Source organism: Planococcus citri, chromosome 3 (genome assembly GCF_950023065.1).
Source record: "Planococcus citri chromosome 3, ihPlaCitr1.1, whole genome shotgun sequence".
Taxonomy (NCBI): Eukaryota; Metazoa; Arthropoda; class Insecta; order Hemiptera; family Pseudococcidae; genus Planococcus; species Planococcus citri.
Window position 1 is genome coordinate 64951463 of NC_088679.1, and position 18443 is coordinate 64969905.

General features: G+C 35.6%; 4 protein-coding genes and 1 long non-coding RNA gene across 7 annotated transcripts; 2 read left to right on the forward strand and 3 right to left on the reverse strand.

The window, feature by feature from the left end:
- LOC135842077 (cytokine receptor-like) lies at positions 1–4388 on the reverse strand. 2 transcript variants are annotated; one of them, XM_065359416.1, is made up of 2 exons: positions 4215–4388; positions 1–3637 (listed from the first exon to the last, which is right to left on the reverse strand). In XM_065359416.1, exon 2 carries the CDS (start codon positions 3610–3612, stop codon positions 556–558), a length of 3057 nt encoding a protein of 1018 aa, XP_065215488.1. In that variant the 5' UTR covers positions 3613–3637; positions 4215–4388; the 3' UTR covers positions 1–555. The 2 variants fall into 2 exon arrangements, with proteins under 2 accessions (XP_065215488.1, XP_065215489.1); XM_065359417.1 differs by lacking the exon at positions 4215–4388 and adding an exon at positions 3821–4072.
- A 2807-nt stretch (positions 4389–7195) lies between these two features.
- Wbp2 (WW domain binding protein 2) lies at positions 7196–9845 on the reverse strand. 2 transcript variants are annotated; one of them, XM_065359401.1, is made up of 7 exons: positions 9587–9838; positions 9340–9511; positions 9102–9261; positions 8859–9011; positions 8220–8357; positions 8017–8099; positions 7196–7772 (listed from the first exon to the last, which is right to left on the reverse strand). In XM_065359401.1, the coding sequence occupies exons 1-7, from the start codon at positions 9640–9642 to the stop codon at positions 7725–7727; spliced, it is 810 nt and encodes a 269-aa protein (XP_065215473.1). In that variant the 5' UTR covers positions 9643–9838; the 3' UTR covers positions 7196–7724. The 2 variants fall into 2 exon arrangements, with proteins under 2 accessions (XP_065215473.1, XP_065215474.1); XM_065359402.1 differs by lacking the exon at positions 8220–8357 and having other exon boundaries at positions 9587–9845.
- On the forward strand, positions 8619–15051 carry LOC135842069 (uncharacterized). Its single transcript, XR_010558062.1, has 2 exons — positions 8619–8827; positions 13301–15051. It is a non-coding gene; the product is annotated as an uncharacterized LOC135842069 (long non-coding RNA).
- Positions 10296–12845, forward strand: LOC135842066 (ubiquitin domain-containing protein UBFD1-like). The gene is made up of 4 exons (XM_065359399.1): positions 10296–10507; positions 10634–11271; positions 11337–11525; positions 11598–12845. The coding sequence occupies exons 1-4, from the start codon at positions 10483–10485 to the stop codon at positions 11703–11705; spliced, it is 960 nt and encodes a 319-aa protein (XP_065215471.1). The 5' UTR covers positions 10296–10482; the 3' UTR covers positions 11706–12845.
- LOC135842068 (ER lumen protein-retaining receptor 3-like) lies at positions 14749–16770 on the reverse strand. The gene is made up of 5 exons (XM_065359403.1): positions 16501–16770; positions 16334–16410; positions 15953–16071; positions 15730–15844; positions 14749–15625 (listed from the first exon to the last, which is right to left on the reverse strand). The coding sequence occupies exons 1-5, from the start codon at positions 16592–16594 to the stop codon at positions 15317–15319; spliced, it is 714 nt and encodes a 237-aa protein (XP_065215475.1). The 5' UTR covers positions 16595–16770; the 3' UTR covers positions 14749–15316.
- Positions 16771–18443: the final 1673 nt, after the last annotated feature.

Consider the following 18443-nt stretch of genomic DNA (forward strand, 5'->3'; position numbering starts at 1 on the left):
ATTAATACATAAGTGTATTTCAAGTAATCTCGGCTCATTTTTTTTTTTTTTAATAGCACGTCTTTGAAAGAGTTAAAGCACCCATGTGATCCTAAAGTTGAATGACAAGCTAATTTAACACGTTAATTTTGTCGGTTGGTAGTTAGCATTTTTTTTCTCTCTTTTCCGTTCAATTAATTAAGAAGTTGGTATATATTTATCGACATTTTAAGTTTAACAATACCATACCCTGTACTTCCTGAGCTGTGTGGTTGGAAAATTTTGAAAACTTTATCAAATTCAATTAATCTCGATTTGAAAAGTGGTTAGGCAAAAAAAAAAACCAATGAAAAGGGTAACTTTTAGAGTAGGTAGTGGGCGGGGAAGGGGGTTAGGGATATACATAATTGTGCTTATGTACGATAGAGAGAGAAAGAGAGAGATCGTATCGACTCGAAGAAATTATATAAAATAAGCATTGAATTTCGTTCGAACACAAAATAACAACTTCGTCGTTATTGCAACAACGTGAAGTAGTGGTATAGAAAAAATACCTCATCATAAGTATAACACTGGTTACCCAGTGTAACACCCACTGCTTGACCTATCGGTCTCGCGATCTGTATCCAAGTCCATATCCATATCAATGCAGTCTATGCTAGACTGGTCGAGATCGGTTAATTTGCTATTTAAATGATCGCATTCGGCATTATCGTCGGACCAGCTACCGATATTTATATGATAATCTTGGTGTTTGCTGTCGTTGTGGAAAAGCGGCGGATTAATGAATTTAGGCGGTAACGTGACGTCGAAGTCTTGCATTTGCTGGAATTTGGCGAAACCTTTTTTACCGAAGAATATGGCACCCCAGACGAACAGTATGAACAACCCGATGAATATGGTGATTTGCAGCAGCGAGGGTATTTCTTCTTGTATACAGTTAATAGTGTAGGCTTGCGACCAGTCTCCGTAGTAGTAGAGAATCGGGTCGGATGTGGTGTTGTCAGGAAGTTGGATATTTTTAGCTCGCACGTAGAAGGTGTACGAGGAACGGGGGCCTTTATTGAAGCAATTCGGTATAGGTACTTCGGCTTTGGTTTGCGCCGTTTCCAGTTCTTTGTAAGTGGAATTCTTATCAGTCTCATCGAACTGGACCCTAACGTCATATATGGGACTAGGTCCTGCTAACAATAATGGTTTATTCCACTTTACCAACACGTACGACGAATTTATTTTCTCCGTTGTAAGTTTACTAACGACGCCGGGTATGCCGACTTTGGTCAGAAGCATTATCGAGTCCATTGGCGAACACATGGCCGTACAAGCCAATACCCTGACGTTGTAGTTAGTGTAACTGGTCAGATTAACCAGCGTGATTTGAGTTAAGGTTGCATTAATGGTGATCTCGTTTTCGTTATAGCGAACTTTGTAATACTGTAGATGACCGTTTGTGACGATAGGATGTTGCCATTCGAGCACAGCCGAATGATTGGTGACTTTACCCGGATGCACTTTCATTCCGAGCGTTTCCGGGTATCCTTCGGCTGTTTTTCGGATCATGTCTTCGCTAGGAGGGCCAACTCTGTTACCTTTGGCGAAAATAGCCACATTGACTTTATACCGAGTGAACGGTTTCAGGTTGGTTATGTTGGCATGCATGGAGTGCACGTTGCCATAAATTTTCCAAATTTTTTCCGGCTCTATACATTTATTGTTGGTTTCGGCTTTGGGAAGTTCGCACCAGTAGACATTGAATCCTTCGATGCTTTCGATTCGTTCGGAACATTCGAGCTTCCATTTGATATCAAAGTAGTCGAGGCCAACTTCACCAGACCAGACGGTTTTCATTTTACTGATCTTATCGTGTAGGGCTGTACAAACAGCCCAGGACATACCGCTGGTTGAGATTTCGGTATTGGCGCTGATGGCGAATTGGTAACTGCGGTTTGAATTTATGGTGAAGTTGTGTTTGGTTGCGTTGGGAGGTAAATGAAGCCAGTCCAATTGCCCGCTACACTGATACGGTCTGTCTTTTTCACTCTCACACCAGAATGTGGTGTAGTTGACGATTTTGTCTTGCAGATTATCCGGAGGTGTCCACGATAATTCATAGATACCGTCTCCGTAGTCAATTTTTGTAAATACCGTAGGTTCGGGAACTAAATCAGCATCTTTCGGGACATAAACGCTGGTTGTGTAGTTGGCTGGACCTTCGGCGTTTACAGATCTGATATAGAAACTGTAGCTGATATTGAAACTCAAGTTGGGGTATTTGGCGAAAGATTGAGTTAACATTTCCGGCTTGATGGATACCTCTCCGTATTCATCGAAAATACTAATATTGTAATAGAATTCATCTCCGTTGTACTCGGTCTGTTGTAATGCTTTCCAATACACGAAAACATCTCTTCGATTATCTTCTCTATGTATCTCGAAACTCCCTAAATCAGTTTCAGGTGACTTGTAAGGTGCACACGAGGCTGTTCTTACAACCACCGAAGACGGTTTGGACCAAAATTGATCCCCAGTGGCAACCGCCGATTTTGAGTAAACCCTGAAATCGTACGGGGTATTTGGATACTCGAGCCCGGTGACATTGACGCTGATTTGTTCGCCTTTGTTTTCCACATCTTGATTGCTGAACAGGACTTGATTCCACGTGGAATTCGAATTACACGTGTATTCGATTTTATAGACTAGTTTTTTCTCTAAAATATGCAAATGGCCGATACTCCAAGTGAGATAGACGCTAGATACGGTTTTACTGACTTTGCTCAGTTCTTGAGGAGCGTTTGGTAAGATGTGTGCGAAATGATGGATTCTGAATGGTTGAGATGAGTTGCCATAACGATTGACGCCATGCACGTTGAAAGTCATATACTCTAAGGTTTTTCTATACAATGGATCAGTTGACATGGACCACATGCATCTAGCAGATTTAATATCTTCATCATTAGGACAATGGTAATTCGATCCGCGACCTCCTCTCTTTGGTATTTGATAAGAAACGGTGTAATTGGTTGATACACCGTTGTCTGGAGCTGTCCAAGATACATTTAGGAATTCCCAATTGTACGAGATGCAAGTGAAATTTACAACATCTTTGGGTTTGCTTCCAACTATGACTCTATTCGCGCAGACCATTTTATCTGTGTATTTCTCGAATTCGGAAAAAGGAGAGCTTTTGATACTGTTAGCCAGTAAAGAATCGTTGTATCGTTTTCTGGAAATGTAGCAATAGAAGGTGGAAACCATGGACTGAAGTGTGACATTGTCGATTTTTAATTTAGCTGTTGTCTCGTTTATAGCAGTTACTAGATTTTGGTCGATAGGAATAGAACCGTTGGAGAATACAATGTTGCCCGATGTGTACTCTCTGTTGTACACGTAATCGTCGTTCAATGTACAGTAAATTTCTAACGATTTTCCTACCTCTACGTTAATATCGCCGCTCGGTGTTGTCCATCCGGGAGTGTCAAGACCAGGTAGACATGTCCTACGTGGGAAATTACTACCGTATGTCCTTCCGACAATCAGCAAACACAGCAGTATGAAACCAATTGCACGATTTTTCATCAAACATTGCAGCGACATTCGGATTTCACGTAGTTGCCATAGTAGATGGTGCTTCATTATGATAAAGCAGATTTGCTTTTCCCTGAAACCGTGCGAAAAAAATCATTAGTTCTGGAATAGGTAACGATATCAAATAATGATATTAATTTTGGCAGCAGCAAGTAGGTATTTGAGGATTTAATTTCGGAAAAATTTGATCACAGTGATTGATTATTTTTAATTTTGGAAAATACGTTATTAACAAAATATTGTCGATGAAACGTACCTCTTACAATGTCAATGTCTGTAAATCGAACATCTAATTCACGAAAAAATTTGATTTTCCGCAAAAATCATCGTAAAAACCGAACCATGATTGTAAAAAAATTGAATTTAAAAAAGTGTACTCGATTTCCATACACCACATAATGATAGCCGAAAGGAAAAGATCTTACACGATCGTATCAATGTATTATAGAAAACTTCCAAAGAAAATGTTGAATATTCAAATGGTAAAATTCTATGAAGTTGATTCTTCAACAATAATTAGCATAAAATTGCATACAAAATCAGTATGTTAATATAGAAAGATATGTACTGCTTTTATTTTTTTTTTCATCGCCGAAATTCTATAAGATTTTGAGTTGTTCTTGTTATCGTAAGGTATTTGAAAAACTTACCTATATTATATTTTAAACACGACATGTTCACTTTTTACACGAAAACTCGGAAAATAATAACGAAATAGTTAATACTTCGCAAGGTTTCACCTTATCACAAAATACATAATACACTTTTACAAACAAATATTTACGTACGTATAACACTAATCAAGTTCAAAAACAAAATGAAACAAAACACTTTAAAAAAAAAATAATCTAATCAGTGTCGCAGTGTGAGTATCGATTATCGAACGATAGCGATGTATCGAGGTGTTTGAATTTTAATCGACCATCGAAGTGTTTGTGACGTGTTTTTCGAGTCGATGACGTCAGCGAAGTGTGCTAGTTTTTGAATTTAAAAAAATTAATAAAATTATTATCGCAGATCACCAGCTTGACCAGCTACTTTTTCTGAATTCTGAATTCTGATGTTATTTTTTCAGTTATAGAAAATACATTGTAAATGTGTGATTGTGAATGCTTCTTCTAGCTTTCACTTCAAAGGATAAAGGATTTCCAAAGAACACGATTCGAAGCATAAAATTCGAAATTTCGAATCGAAGCACCTAATTTTCAGCACGTCAATCCTGTACCTGTTGTGATTCTTTGAGTAAAATTAAAATATATATGGAAGTGATGAAGCAAAAATTTCATTTGTTCAAAGTGATTTGTCTAAATTACCTATGCATTTTTTGAGCTCCTGTTTCCTCCCCCCCCCTCCGCATAACAGTTTTTTTCTACTGATGCATTTAATATTAAGGCGAAAATATTTAAATTTGAATAAGACATTCAAATTATGTAATGAGTAATGTACAGAACTAGTACTCGGAGTTTTGGTCACTATTTTAAAATTTTGGTTACTAAATTAGGTAAGTAGGTAATTGATCTTTTTTTAAAATAATTCAAAAATTTCATTTTCCAAACCTTGGCCTAATTTTTTGAGAGAGAAAGAAAAGGAAAAAATTTATAAATTAATAATACTTAGGTAGGCCTATCTCATTTCATTTCAAAAATTTGCTAAAAATTGTGGCTTTTTTTGTAAAAAATTCCAAGAAATCTCATCCTTACTGTAAAAATTACCCAAAAGCCTCGCTCTTTTTTCAAAAATTTTTGAAAAGTCCTTGTCCTTGTATTAAAATTGCTCGTCTCGATTTTTTCCTAAAATCATATTAAGTAAGTTTTGCCAAAAATTTTCGATAGGTCTTACTTTCATGCTGAAAATTGCTACCTTCTGCTAAAATTGAGCAAGTCTTGCTTTTGGCCTTGAAACTATAGCAAAAAGTCTCAATTTTCGTCCAAATATGCTCAAGATTTTCGGTCTCAAAAATTTTTTGAAGCCTTGCTTTTTTCCTAGAAATTGCCTAAAAGCACTGTCTTCTTCTAAAATTGCAAAAATCTTGCTTTTTTCCAAAAAAATTGCTAAAATCCATCGTTTTTATTTTTTTTTAAACTAGAAAATTGTCAACGTCTCGCTTTCTGCTGAAAATGAAGGTCTTATTTTTTTTTTAAATTTCCCAAATCTCGCTATTTTGTTAGAAATTGGCAAAAAATTCTTCTTTTCGCTAAAATTTCCAAAAATCTATTTTTTTTTTTTTTTTTTTTTTTGCTAAAAAGTAGAAACAGTCATAAAATCTAACTTTTTAGTATTTTTACCCAAAAGTTGCGAAATAGTGTTACTTTTTTGGATTAAATTGCGACCAAGTATCAACTTTTTGTCAGAAATTTTCAAAAGGTCTTGAATTTTTGCAAAACTCGTTGAGGTGTGATCGAGTTTTTTTTGTAATTTTTTTCTGTATTGAAAATGTTTTACTCGTATTTGGTAACTTTTTTTTGATTAACATACATACTTTGACTTACTAAACTCACTTTTTTTTTTTTTGGAAAAACACCCTCCTCCCCAGAAATTTACCTATTATTCGAATGTTGGAAACGTTAGAAAAGTGAAAAATAAACGCGTAAAATTTTTATTCCTTTTACTTACCTACTCTTCGCACAAAAGAGTCGTGAAGTGTTTGTAAAATACCCTCAATGAAAATCTGAAACGGTAAAATGGTGTTTTTGACAACTTCCTCCAACGAAAAGAGTCTTGAAACGTTGAAAAATACCGGAAACACAAAAAATTCACATTTGAAAACGCCTTCTCGTCTGTCCCTTCAAGGTACTGATCTACCTGTCTGATCTTTCAAGGTCATTGACCCGTCTGTCTGGCTTTTCAAAGTGGTTTGTTGGTCTGTTGGGTCTCCATCCAGAGGTCAATGACCCGTATGTCTGGACTTTCAAGGCGACTGACCTACCTGTCAGCCTTCCGAGGTCCTCTGTCTCACTGTCTGATCTCTCCAAGGTCATTGACCTGTAATATGACTTTCCAAGGTCATCTGTTTGTAAGTGTGGCCTCTCAAAGTTGTCTCATGAGTCATGTCTAAGTGCCTGTCTGGCCACTAAAGGTCATTGACCCGTCTATTTGGCCTCTCCTCTCAGCAATTTAATATGTACTAAAATTAATTTTTTTGAGAGAAGTTTAATATTTTGTCTTATCTGTTGAAAATGGTTAATAATAATAACCCCGAGCCGAATGGATTTTTTTCAAGTGTCATCTGAAATCACCTGTGAGGAAGGAGCCAGTTCACTCATTCCCACTTGTTTGCAACATTCCAAAAAAAAAAAAAAGGTCAATACAAAATTTCGGGATGCTCATTTTTTTTGGTCAATGTTCTTTTTTAAATGGAATTTTCAACTTACTCATTCATATCTTTTAAGATCTTGGGTAATAGAAAAGTTGAATATTATTTCATCCTACTACAGCAAACAAATCATTAAAAATAATCCTTGATTTATTGATTCGATTTTAGTTCTCTTCACATGCAAATTATTGCTTTAAAAATAATAGGCATAATACAGATGTGAATTTGCTCCTTCAAATCTAATCTAAATCAAAGCTCTCTCCTTTCATTATCATTACCAGTGTAAATCCATTGGTAATAATAAATCGAACGTATTTATAGAAATGATCTATTTAATATACAAAGGAAAAATTTATTAAAAATAACGACTTGTAAATATAAATAGACAACTACGAAATAGTATATAATATTCATACATATCTTTGTTATAAACTGTTTCAGGATGGTAAATGAGCAATTCTGCTTATCTTCTATTATAAATCTGCGTCGTAGTATCATTGAAACGTACATAAAAAGATGAACGAAATATTGCACTCCCGTAAAGCTATCAAGATCTGATTGGAGTATTACGAAAAAAAGTAAGTTATGGTAAAAAATTTTATCAACAAAAGAATCATGTTTTGGTAATTATCGTAATATCTCGTGTGAATTAAGTAATATAATAAAAAAGAACAAATAATAATAGAAAAAAAATATAGCGAAATACAATTTCACGCGGCATAATTTGACAAAAAAGTAACCGTTATAAGTAAAATCAAGCATAGAAATAATCTGGTTAAATAGGATTTTTCGTTTTTTTTTTGTTTTTTTAAAAAAGGGAATGAATAAGCATCGTAAGTGTAGATCCTCATTGGGTTTTCTTGTCACCGTTCATTTGGTAAGATGGTGGCGGTTCCTGTGAAATAGAAAAATCAGAATTAGTTTAGTTGTAGAGAGAGAAACGTTGAGTATGTCTGATGAGTCATTTATCGAAGTACTGCATATTTTCTTAGTGAAATAAGAACTTGAAGTTGAATTTGATGATTACGTCATCAGAATAGATTTTGAATTTGATAGGTACATTTATCACTTAAATGCGTAAGTTATCTAGTCTAGTGAAGATTGTATTCATCAGAAATTTAATATATCTGAATACTCACGTAATACGAGGGTGGTGGTACATAAGCACACTGTGGCCTGTTCGGATCGTAATAAGCGCTCTGGGCAGCATCAGAAGCTTTTCCTGCAAAAACATACAGAATTATACGATTTGATACAAAATGTACACACGAAGATGTCAGTATAAAATATCCCAGAACATGATTCGACATCATGTAACGATAAAATACTACATTCATCTTACCATTTTGAGACTCTGGTGGAACTGAGAATCCCATCGGAGGCGGAGGAGCGGTAGCGTTCGCGTAAGACGTGTTATATCCGCTATAACCATTAATACCTGGGTATGGTGGTGGCATATCCGTCATATATACCGAACTCGCTAATAATTGTACACGAAAAAATGGACGATTACAAAGCAGACAATAACAAAAGGAGAGCACTACACTAAGAAAGGTATCCGGCGCTTGGTCGCAATGAAATATAAAATGAGCAGATTTCGAAATACATACATCGAAGACAGTAGTTATGTAAATCGGACCATAATAAGTGGCAATATTACGCAAATTAATCTTTTCCGACTTTGTTTTTTAGCTAAAACGACCTAGAAATTCAGGGTTAGTTCCTCGTTTCGATCGCCTTGAAAAAGGTACGGGGCATGATTCGAAACCAAGAACGTGTAAAATTACACTGTGCGAATGTTGGTTTAGCTAGTTCCACCAGTGTCGTCGAAAACGCGAAGATGTTTACCTCGTCAGTGCGTTTAGAAGTGATTGTTAGCTGATTTTTTATCACTACGTCTTCGCTGATTAGATTCAAGTTGACGACGAAGCGCCGGAATTATCTCGTATGGTGTGTAAATTAGTCTAAGGCAAACACTTACCAGGTGGTGGCTCAGGGAATGCGTGTGTAGGAGGTACCCAACCATAGTAACCGGCTGCTGGAGGAGTATAAGCGGGAGGTGGTGCTTGATACCAGGGTCCTGTAGGAGGTGAATAAGGTGGAGGTACGTCTGGAACTGGACCATTACCTGTGGCTGCAAAATTGCATCGTATGTTGAGTTTTTATGACTCGTTATCGATCAAATTGGGACTACGAAGGGACAGGTCTGTTGATACACACTTACCCATGTGAACAGTTTTCAGCATAGCTTGACCGAATTCGATAGCTCCTCCTTTCTTAAACATCAATTTAAACTTTGCTTCTCCGTTCCAATTTCCGTTCGGTTGCGAGCGCACTTTACCTTTGATGTAATTGGCTCCAAAGACTGGTTGTTCGATATCAACCTACGAATAAGAAATCGACGTTAACAGAGGAATTTCCAGCTCTGATTCATTCCAGCGAGTTGACTTCGTTGTACTTACATCTCGTAAAGTGATGAAAGGGAAACTGAATGATATTACTTTGTCGGTATGGTTCTTATTTATGAACACCATTCGATGTGTAGTCAAGTAAAGAGTACCAGTTTTCGTTCCATTAGGCAGTTCCGGATTCGAGTTGAATTCTACGTTCACATTATCCGCGTATAGAAGTATGCTGTAACAAGTACAATTATTAACGTGTAATAGTTTGTAAAATGAGTCAGTCTAGGTATTGCTAAGTATCGCTTACCATTCACCCGAATATAGTAATATGCCGCCGCCCTGATGAGCCGTGTTCATCGACATTTTGTACGCGATTTATTTAACAAGAAGTGAATAGAAACTCCACGTAAGGTGACACAACGAAAAGCAGTGGTTAGTTTTAGATTTTCGACTATATTTGTGTAAAATGTATCTTAATTTTTCTATTTCACAATTTTACATAACACGTAAATAGATAACAAAGACCAATCAGCAGATTATTTACCTTCTAGGAAACGTAATGCTGTGATTTTCCTATCTCCGTAGCAACAGCTGTTCTAGTAAATTCGGTGAGATGAGCGCCCTCTTGATAGATTTATTTCGATATTTTTCGCGTTCTAGATGAAATGGCTGAATTTCATCTAGGATTATTAATTAATTAAACGATAATTAATCGTAATTTAGCGTTGATTAGTTCAATTAATTCCGTAGCATGAAGAAAAACTGAATTCGAACGAATACAATTCGAGTTGGTGTCGTCAACATCTTTTCTGTGAAATTCTAGAACGTGTTTGTTTTTCGATCGCGCACATTCCGAAAACAGTGTTACCACAAGGGAAAGTTTTGATTTTGGCTAGAAAATTTCAAGTTTTGCTTCTGTTTTAGGAGAATTTCGCGTTTTTATTTATCGAAACATTGAAAAAAAATGATGAAATCAATCGATAAAAATTAGCATCGTTTGTAATGAGGAAATTTTTCGTGCTTATTTGTCTGTCTGTGAAATGAAGTCAGCTGATAAAAAGAATGAATTTTCAATTTTTTAGTGAATTTTGATAATATCGTCTAGCATAGTGGTTCCTATAGCAGCTAATTTTAATTAGACGTGCGCTGAAAGTATTTTGTTGTGTGGCATTTGCAGAAATATTTTGTTCATAATTTACTTGTATGAAAATGGAAGGTGCGATCGCAGGTACAGTACTCTATGTTCAATTCATTCGAGCAACACTTCATTCGATCATAGAATATTTTTCTTTGTTCGATGATGAAGATGTTCATTTTGAAACCAATCAATTAACAGGTATACGATTACTTCTAGGTGACAGCGGAGACGGTGAAAGTAAGGAGAAGAGTAGCGCTCACGTAGATCAAGCTGCTCCTACGACGGTCGACAATACCGGCGGCGTGAGTAACTGCGAGAGTAGCTCTAGCACGTTGCTGAACGTCGCCAAACAACAGTTACTGTGCGATCAAAACGATAACAGCGGCGGCGACGTAGCCGAATCAAATAGCTGTACCACCGCCACCGCAAACGATCTTCATGTCGAGTCAAATGACGACGATAGTTGTTCAGATTCTGCCGTTGATTTTATAGTTGTATATAATAAGAAGAAATACGACATCACGTTTAATTCGAATAAAACCGTCAAAGATCTGAAAGGATATCTGCAAGGACTGATCGGTGTACCGTCGAGCGTTCAGAAGGTGATGTTCAAAGGATTGGCGAAAGACGAACAAACGTTGAAAGATCTCGATGTAAAAAGTGGCGCTAAAGTGATGGTGGTTGGATCGAAACTAGACCAGATTATGGCTGTTTCGGCGAGTACTGCTGAAGATAACGCAGCCGAAGAGAAAGCTGCCACTTGCAAAGAACCATTCTGCAAGCAGAAAATACATAAGAAAGTATTAGATAAAGGTGTACCCGACGATGTGATGGTCGGCATTAAAAATGTCAAGGTGTGTTTTCACAGCGAAAGAAAAAATTATTTGAAACCGTACTAATGTGTTCGTTTATTTTGCAGGATCCATTACCACCGCATCCTTTATCGGGAATGTTGAATAAAATGGGAGGTAAAGTGAGATTAACGTTCAAGCTCGAATTAGACCAGTTATGGATCGGAACCAAAGAACGGACTGATAAAATAACGATGAATACGATTAAAAGTATCGTCAGCGAACCGATCGAAAATCACGAAGAGTATCACATTGTGGTATAGATTATTTCAATGTTATTGATTCTTACACCGGTACAAAATTTCAAACTAATTATTTTCATTTTGCAGGGATTTCAATTAGGAACAACGGAAGCGTCGCGTTACTGGGTATACTGGGTTCCTGCTCAATATGTAGATTCTATTAAAAGCGCCATTCTCGGCACATGGATGCTCTAGTCAACGTTACTTTCGTACTTTTTTTAATTTTTTTTATTTTTGTCGTCATGTAATTTGTTAAACTATGATTCGATATTCAAGCTTAGAAGTATATTGGTTTGATACAGAGCTGGGATGATTCAGAGTCGCAGTAGTCGAAACCCTTTTGAAACTCTTTTAATCAAGGAGTTGTTGTATTTTTCATAGTCCTCTTTTCTTTCAAAGAGTTGCCACTACACGACTCTAGCGACTCTTTGTTTTCACCAAGTGATTTAAGAGCAGGAGTTTTAGCACTCTCACTCGCAGATTAGATATTTGCTCTAATAATATTGCTTTTTTCCCTCTTTTAAAATCAATAATGTTTCATTTTTTGGCCAAAACTTCCCTGTTCATATTTCCACTCTTACTTTCCTCTTTCAAGTTGCTTATTTTTCATTTCAAACCTTTCTCCAATGGATCTTTCTTCACTCGCGGAAGAGTCGCAAGAGTCGGAGAGGACGTCGCCAACTTGAAAAATAGCACAGTCGCCGCAGCTCTGGCTCGATACGTTCGTTCGTGTAAAATATCATGGTTGAATTTTACGTCTTTTTCATGTGTACAAATTTTACGCCTATTTTTACGACGATCGTAACTGGTGTTTTATTTCGTATTCGTGTTCGTATAATTTTTGCAATTTTAATACGATTTCGTTGTATTCACTTTTATATCGAATTGAGCAATTTTCCACCGAAAAATTTGTACTTTTTTATTTCCTAATCTACAATCAATTTGTACGAATTCGTACCAGTTTAGTGTTTATTCATCGCTGCTAATCAATCTCGAATGCCCATTTAACGTGTGGGGGGGGGGGGGTGAGCGAAGTGATGCGGTTATAGTTTGAAAAAAATTGATATTCTTGTTCGTATTTTTTCCCCTTTCTACAAAATAAAATTAAGTTCAATATCGTCGAGGAGGTATAAATTTTGAATTTTATTTTAGTTATACTTGTGCTGAAATTGTTTTCGGAGGAGTTGCGCAAGAAAACATGTTCATATATTTCGACAAATCTAAAAAAAAATAATTTTAAGATAAATTTTGTAATTTGAAAAAAAACGAGTTTATTTTAGGTTTTGTATGATTTTTTTTGTTATTTCGAATAAAGTATGTTGCTATCGCTTGTAATTGTTTTGGAGTTATTTTTCAGCTCTGCTGGACATTTATTAAGGTACGATTGTGACGTGAGCATAATGAGTGGGAAGTGAGACGTGTGTAGAATAGTTTTAATCCTTTCCTCGCCCCCTCATCGTTACATTCAAAGGTTGCCTTAATTTTCAAAATACCCTATTTATTTGGGAAACCCTGTAATACCTATATATCTAGCAACCGTTGGCTTATTGGTATGCTGAATGAAGAATATTGAGTCTATAAGATGGACAATTCTTCATGTATTTTGGAAATTTTCGGCGAGAGCTCCAGTCAGAAGTATAATTTTTGAATTTGTGCCCCAGTTACGTAGCTGTACCTCTCTTCCCATCTTCATCAACATTAGTTTATACATTCGGTACCTATGTACTTAACGCAGAAGCTTGGATCATGAATGCCTGTTGTTGATATAGATGTTTTTGTTATGATCTTAGGTTGAACTGAGTGAACTTTTCCAGTCGATGATTTCATCATAAGCTAACCATAGATGGAACCACAGGAAACTGGACACGAAACTTACGATGTAAAATTTTGGTGAGTGAACTCATATTTTACTTAGTTAGGTACATGTAATGTAAGTATTTTTACTGTCTTTTTGCGAACTTTGAGAACATCTCAGCAGGAGCTATTTCTATGAAATTCTCTCAAAAGGTATGAGTAAGAATGACACTCAAAATTCGCGCATGTTTAAGAAATGAGTCGATAGAAAATCCAAAAGTTGTTCAATATATTATGTAAGTATGAATAAGGAAAATTCAAGATGAGAAAGCAGCCTCATTTTATTCCAATTTTGTAATGTAAAGATTGAATTTTGCGTTTTAAAGCATTAAATTTTTCCTGTGCGGATCTCCTGAAAAAATTTAGATTAACAATCGAAAAAATTTTCGTCTTTTAAAATTTTACGAGAAATTTCTATCAATTTGGTTGGACCTGATACTTGATGAAAATTAAATAAATTTTTTGTGCAGATCAGTGAAAGTTCAGAGCCACGTTTTGAAGCCTGAGTGCCTGTCTGGCTGTCCAAGGTCGTGTTTCTGCTGTCTGACCTCTTAAGGTCATTGACCCATCATTGTTATCTTCCTAAGGTCGTCTGTCTAGCTTCTCAAGGTTATTGGCTTGTTAGTTTTACCTCTCAAGGTCATTGACCTATCTTTCTGGCTTCTTGAGGTCGTCTATTTGCCTGCCTGACCACATAAGCTCATTGACCTGTGAATAGGACTTCTCATGGGGACGTCTTGGCGGTCTTTTCAGCGTCTTAAGGTCATTGACCCGACTGTCCCACCTTTCAAGGTCGTTTGTGTTCTTGTGTGACCTCATATAAGGTCATTGACCCTCCTGTTTAGTGTTTGGCCTCTCAAAGTCGTCTGTATTGTATTTCTGTCTGGCATATTAAGACTATTCACTTGTTACTCTGTCAGTATGGCTTTTCTCATGGCCGTCTGCCTGACTTTCCGGCTTCTTGAGGTCATTGACCTGGCTGTCTGACCTACCAAGGTCATTGACCCATCTGTCTGCCCTCTCAAGTTCGTCTATATTCCTATCTAGCCTCGTAAGGCGAATGACCCGCCAGTACTCCCGAAAACAACTGTAAGAAGTGAAGGTCTTTCTTCGAGAATCGAGAGATTTAAGAAAAATTGCGCCTCAACTGACTCAAGTCGGAATAATTGAACGCCGAGTGGGAGAATCAAGAGTTGAAATTCAACATTATTGGTTATTTCCTGTTTCGATAATTTTTCACCTCATTGTTTGTGATTTTCGCCAAGGAAAAATTGTCTTCAGTCTGCTTCAGTCCAATTGGAAAGCATCGCAATTACGAGCTACCTCGTGTAGTTATTGTAATAAAAAAGATGTCAAGAGATGATTAAAATTAAAAATGAAATGGTTCAGTGCGTAAATATTTTTTTTGTAAAAATATAAAACAATTTGTTCCTTAAAATACTAGAGTTAAATGAAATATTTACTCGTCCTAAACAATATTGGGACCAAAAAGTAGGTACCATTAACCATGAGTAACATACAATGATTAGAAAATAGAAATAGAAATGCATTTTTCATTAAGCATTAGATAGGTAGATTTGTCTTGACTTCTGTAATTGATCGAACAGGCTACTTTTTAAACTATATAAATAAATACTGATATCGATATGATATGAAAACAAGTCTGTGATTAAATTTAATCTTGTAACTAGTTTGGAGAAAAATCTTTTCTTGGTAACAAAAATTAAATGCAAACAATACAATAATATACTCGTACATATAACGTGAAGTTCTCCTTCAGTAAATACAATTACCTATACATCAAAATGATGTGAGGTAATTGAAGTGGTTAAAATCTACTCAAATTCTGACTGAGTTTTGAAAACATAGGTACTTCCCAAAAAATATTAAATAATCCATCACAAAAGAAAAACTAATACCAGACGACTTCATCGTCATTCGTCCTCACCCCTTTAAATATTCACGATTACCGGACGGTCAACAATTTTGCTATAAGGTGATTCGCGCATAACATACACGAAGGCAAACACCACATAAATTGTCAACTGCACAAAACCAGCTGAATCCGAAATAACATCAGTAAAATGCTGAGCATGATACTTATAAACCCAATTCATAGCGTATAAAGCTCGATAAAGACCTAATGCATAAAGATAGTAAAATATGAAGCTCTTGGTTTCGTTGGTTTTATCTTGATACACCATGAGTAATTGAGGCACGATGGCTACCGCTTCGAGGTATTGACTGAATGCCCAGGATGTCTGAAAGTAAAAATATGGATATTTCTGTCAAATTAACATCTGCGATCCTCTAACTAAGTAATAATAAGTCACGAATCATATCAATTTTCAGCATTCGGACTTACTTCCAAGAAACTAAATCCACCGTCGAGAACTTCTGGGTAAGTGATAATGGTACCGGACCAGCCATAATTGAATATTACAGCTAGAACCGCCGCCGCAGATACGAGATAACCGATCCTGAAACCGATTAAAAAGATTACATAATGTATTGAAATCTCAAATCAATTTCTTAGAACATGAAACAGAATTGACCGGTATATTTTGTTTAGAATCATTGGTACGTACTTGAAAGAATCCTCGTTACGACTGTAAGTGTCCTTTAATTTTCCATAAATCAAGTAAACGGTCAAATAGGCCACTGCTACGAACAATATCTTGAATGCGGTGTTATATGGACTGATGAAGATGTCGTCGGCTAAGTGCGGAAAGGTGCCTCGTGAAATTCGTTACTTGATACCTGTGTAAAACTGCCTTTCCACACTGAGCGCCATCTATCAGTCCAAGTTCAAATCTAAAGGCATCTTAGGTGATGGGAAGGGTGCCTTGAGGTAACATAACTTTTGGTTTGAACATTTGGACTGATAGATGGTGCTCAGAGTGGAAAGACCGTTTTACACAGGTGTCAAGTAACGAATTTCACGAGGCACCTTTCCGCACTAAGCCGACGATGTGGTAAAGGAATAAATCCACATATCTTGAGGTGCAGACGAGAGCATACAAAATTTGTGTTTTACCCGAAACACCTACAGTAAAATAATAAGTCAAACACACTTGATCAATAAGTATCCTGATTTTTTACACGAATGACAAATAAGTTGAAATGAAGTGTTTACCTGCTGCACTTTTTGATGTCCATAGTTTTATGGGTAATGCAATCACAGCGATAAAGCGAATAATATCGCCGGCGATTCTAAAATTGTTCATCATAGTTATTGCGTTTTTGTTCGAATTAAAATCAGAATCATGGAACTTGGATGCACACTAAATATTACTTGAAGTACTTATGGCGAATTTCGTTTAACGTGTGCAAAAAATGAAAAATTCCGCAGTCTCAATTTCTGAGAATTCTTTTATTTTATCGGTTCGGTTGTTTAATTGTTTACAGAAGGAAAGGAAGTGAAGTGGGGTTTTTTTTTTATTATCTTATCTACGCAGTTACCGGACGATAGTTTGTCCTTTCGAGGCTGCTGCGGTACATTGGTCAGAACGATTAAAAATCTTTTCAATAATTTACCTATTTTTGATGATAAGACAGTATGGACTCAATATATTAATTTCTTTTGAATTTCCCATGGAATTACTTTCATTTTTCTTCAATGGTTTCAACTTTCAAATGTGGCTGAAAAATTTTCAGCATTTTTTTTCAAGTGCAAATCAAATATTAAGTGCGAAAGTAGGTAGGTAAGGTACTTATATAATTTTCAAATGTTTGATGATAATCAACTTTTTATTTTTTGGTCGGCAAGGCAAAGTACGTAATTTGAAAACAAAGAGGTATTCAAGAAAAATTTGCGATGGTATTTTAGGCAGAATTTCCAATTTATTTTATTGAATGCTGAGAAAAGTTTTCAATTTTTTCAACCATGTGAATTCAATCTTAATCCGTTTTTTAAACGTCAAATAGTAGGTACCCAATAGTTATTTTTTGAATAATTTTTTCAAGATCAAATCCTTACAATTAGATGCCTAATTGTAGTCAGGAAAGGTTAATTGAGAGTTTTCTGGGCTGTCGTATAATCTAGTAAATAGTCAGATGAAAGTCAGTTTGTGCTCAAATTCGTCAAAAGTGCTTAGAAAAAGTTCTGACTGAAAATTTTGATTTTCCGTCGAAATTTATGCTCATTTTGATAAGTTGCATGCCACCTTTACAAAAATCCCATAGAAATCATAACACAATTTTGAGCTCAAAATTCTTCAGAAATGCTTTTAAAAAACATGTTCAAATAATTTGATTTTCTCACAAAATTTCAACTTATTTTGAAAGGCCACGAGACATATTTTCAAACATTCCAAAAATTATTACTTACTCAAGTTTGGGCTTGAAATTCTTCATCAAAATGTGCTTAAAAAAACGACAGAAATTCAAATTTTTGATTTTCTACCGAAATAACCAATTTTCATGACACTTTTTTCGGAAATTTGACAAATCATCCATTCTCAAGTTAATCAAAATTGATAAAACAAAAAAAAAAACAGTTTTTGTCAAAATTTATAGAAACACAGAAAGTTTCCTTTTAGTTGTAAAAATTTGTTTTAAAATCAGCGCTAATTCTTGCAAAACTTCTCAAACAGTCTCTATTCCAAAAATATCAAAAAAGTCATATTTTAGTCATAAATTGACAGAAAGGTCCTGTAAATGCCAAAATTGTTAAAAACACCTTCATTTGCAAAAACTGCCAAAAATCCTATTCTTGCAAAAATTGTCAAAAAATAGTCTTTTTTTCCTAAAATTGCGTCGAAGGTACCTATATTTTTTGCAAAAATTGTCAGAAAATCTCATAAAAGTCAAAATTGTCAAAAAAATTACTTTTTTGTAATAATTGCTAAAAAAATTACTGCTTTTTTGCCTTAACATCCCAAAATTATTGATTTTTGTCTCATCCATCTAAAAAGTACTGTTCTTTTCTCAAAATTGACAAAAAAATATCATAAAAATATTGCAGCCAAAAAAAAAGTTCCATATTTTGTCGAAATTGATGGAAAAAAGTTGCGGATCAGATCCTGTCTTCAAAGCTGTCGTAAAGTCCTATTTCTGTCTACATTGTAAAAAAAAAGT

Bases quoted from the DNA above. Each gene is read 5' to 3' on its own strand.
- LOC135842077 (XM_065359416.1), bottom strand. From the start codon at position 3,612: ATGAAGCACCATCTACTATGGCAACTACGTGAAATCCGAATGTCGCTG.
- LOC135842066 (XM_065359399.1), top strand. From the start codon at position 10,483: ATGAAAATGGAAGGTGCGATCGCAG. The intron at 10,508-10,633 runs GTACAGTACTCT...GATTACTTCTAG, and splicing joins AATGGAAGGTGCGATCGCAG to GTGACAGCGGAGACGGTGAA. The intron at 11,272-11,336 runs GTGTGTTTTCAC...TTTATTTTGCAG, and splicing joins TCGGCATTAAAAATGTCAAG to GATCCATTACCACCGCATCC.
- Wbp2 (XM_065359401.1), bottom strand. From the start codon at position 9,642: ATGTCGATGAACACGGCTCATCAGGGCGGCGGCATATTACTATATTCG. The intron at 9,262-9,339 runs GTAAGTACAACG...TCTTATTCGTAG, and splicing joins CTTTCATCACTTTACGAGAT to GTTGATATCGAACAACCAGT. The intron at 7,773-8,016 runs GTGAGTATTCAG...TCTATTTCACAG, and splicing joins TACCACCACCCTCGTATTAC to GAACCGCCACCATCTTACCA.
- LOC135842068 (XM_065359403.1), bottom strand. From the start codon at position 16,594: ATGATGAACAATTTTAGAATCGCCGGCGATATTATTCGCTTTATCGCT. The intron at 16,072-16,333 runs GTCGGCTTAGTG...GCCGACGACATC, and splicing joins ATTTATTCCTTTACCACATC to TTCATCAGTCCATATAACAC. The intron at 15,845-15,952 runs GTACGTACCAAT...AATCGGTTTCAG, and splicing joins CGTAACGAGGATTCTTTCAA to GATCGGTTATCTCGTATCTG.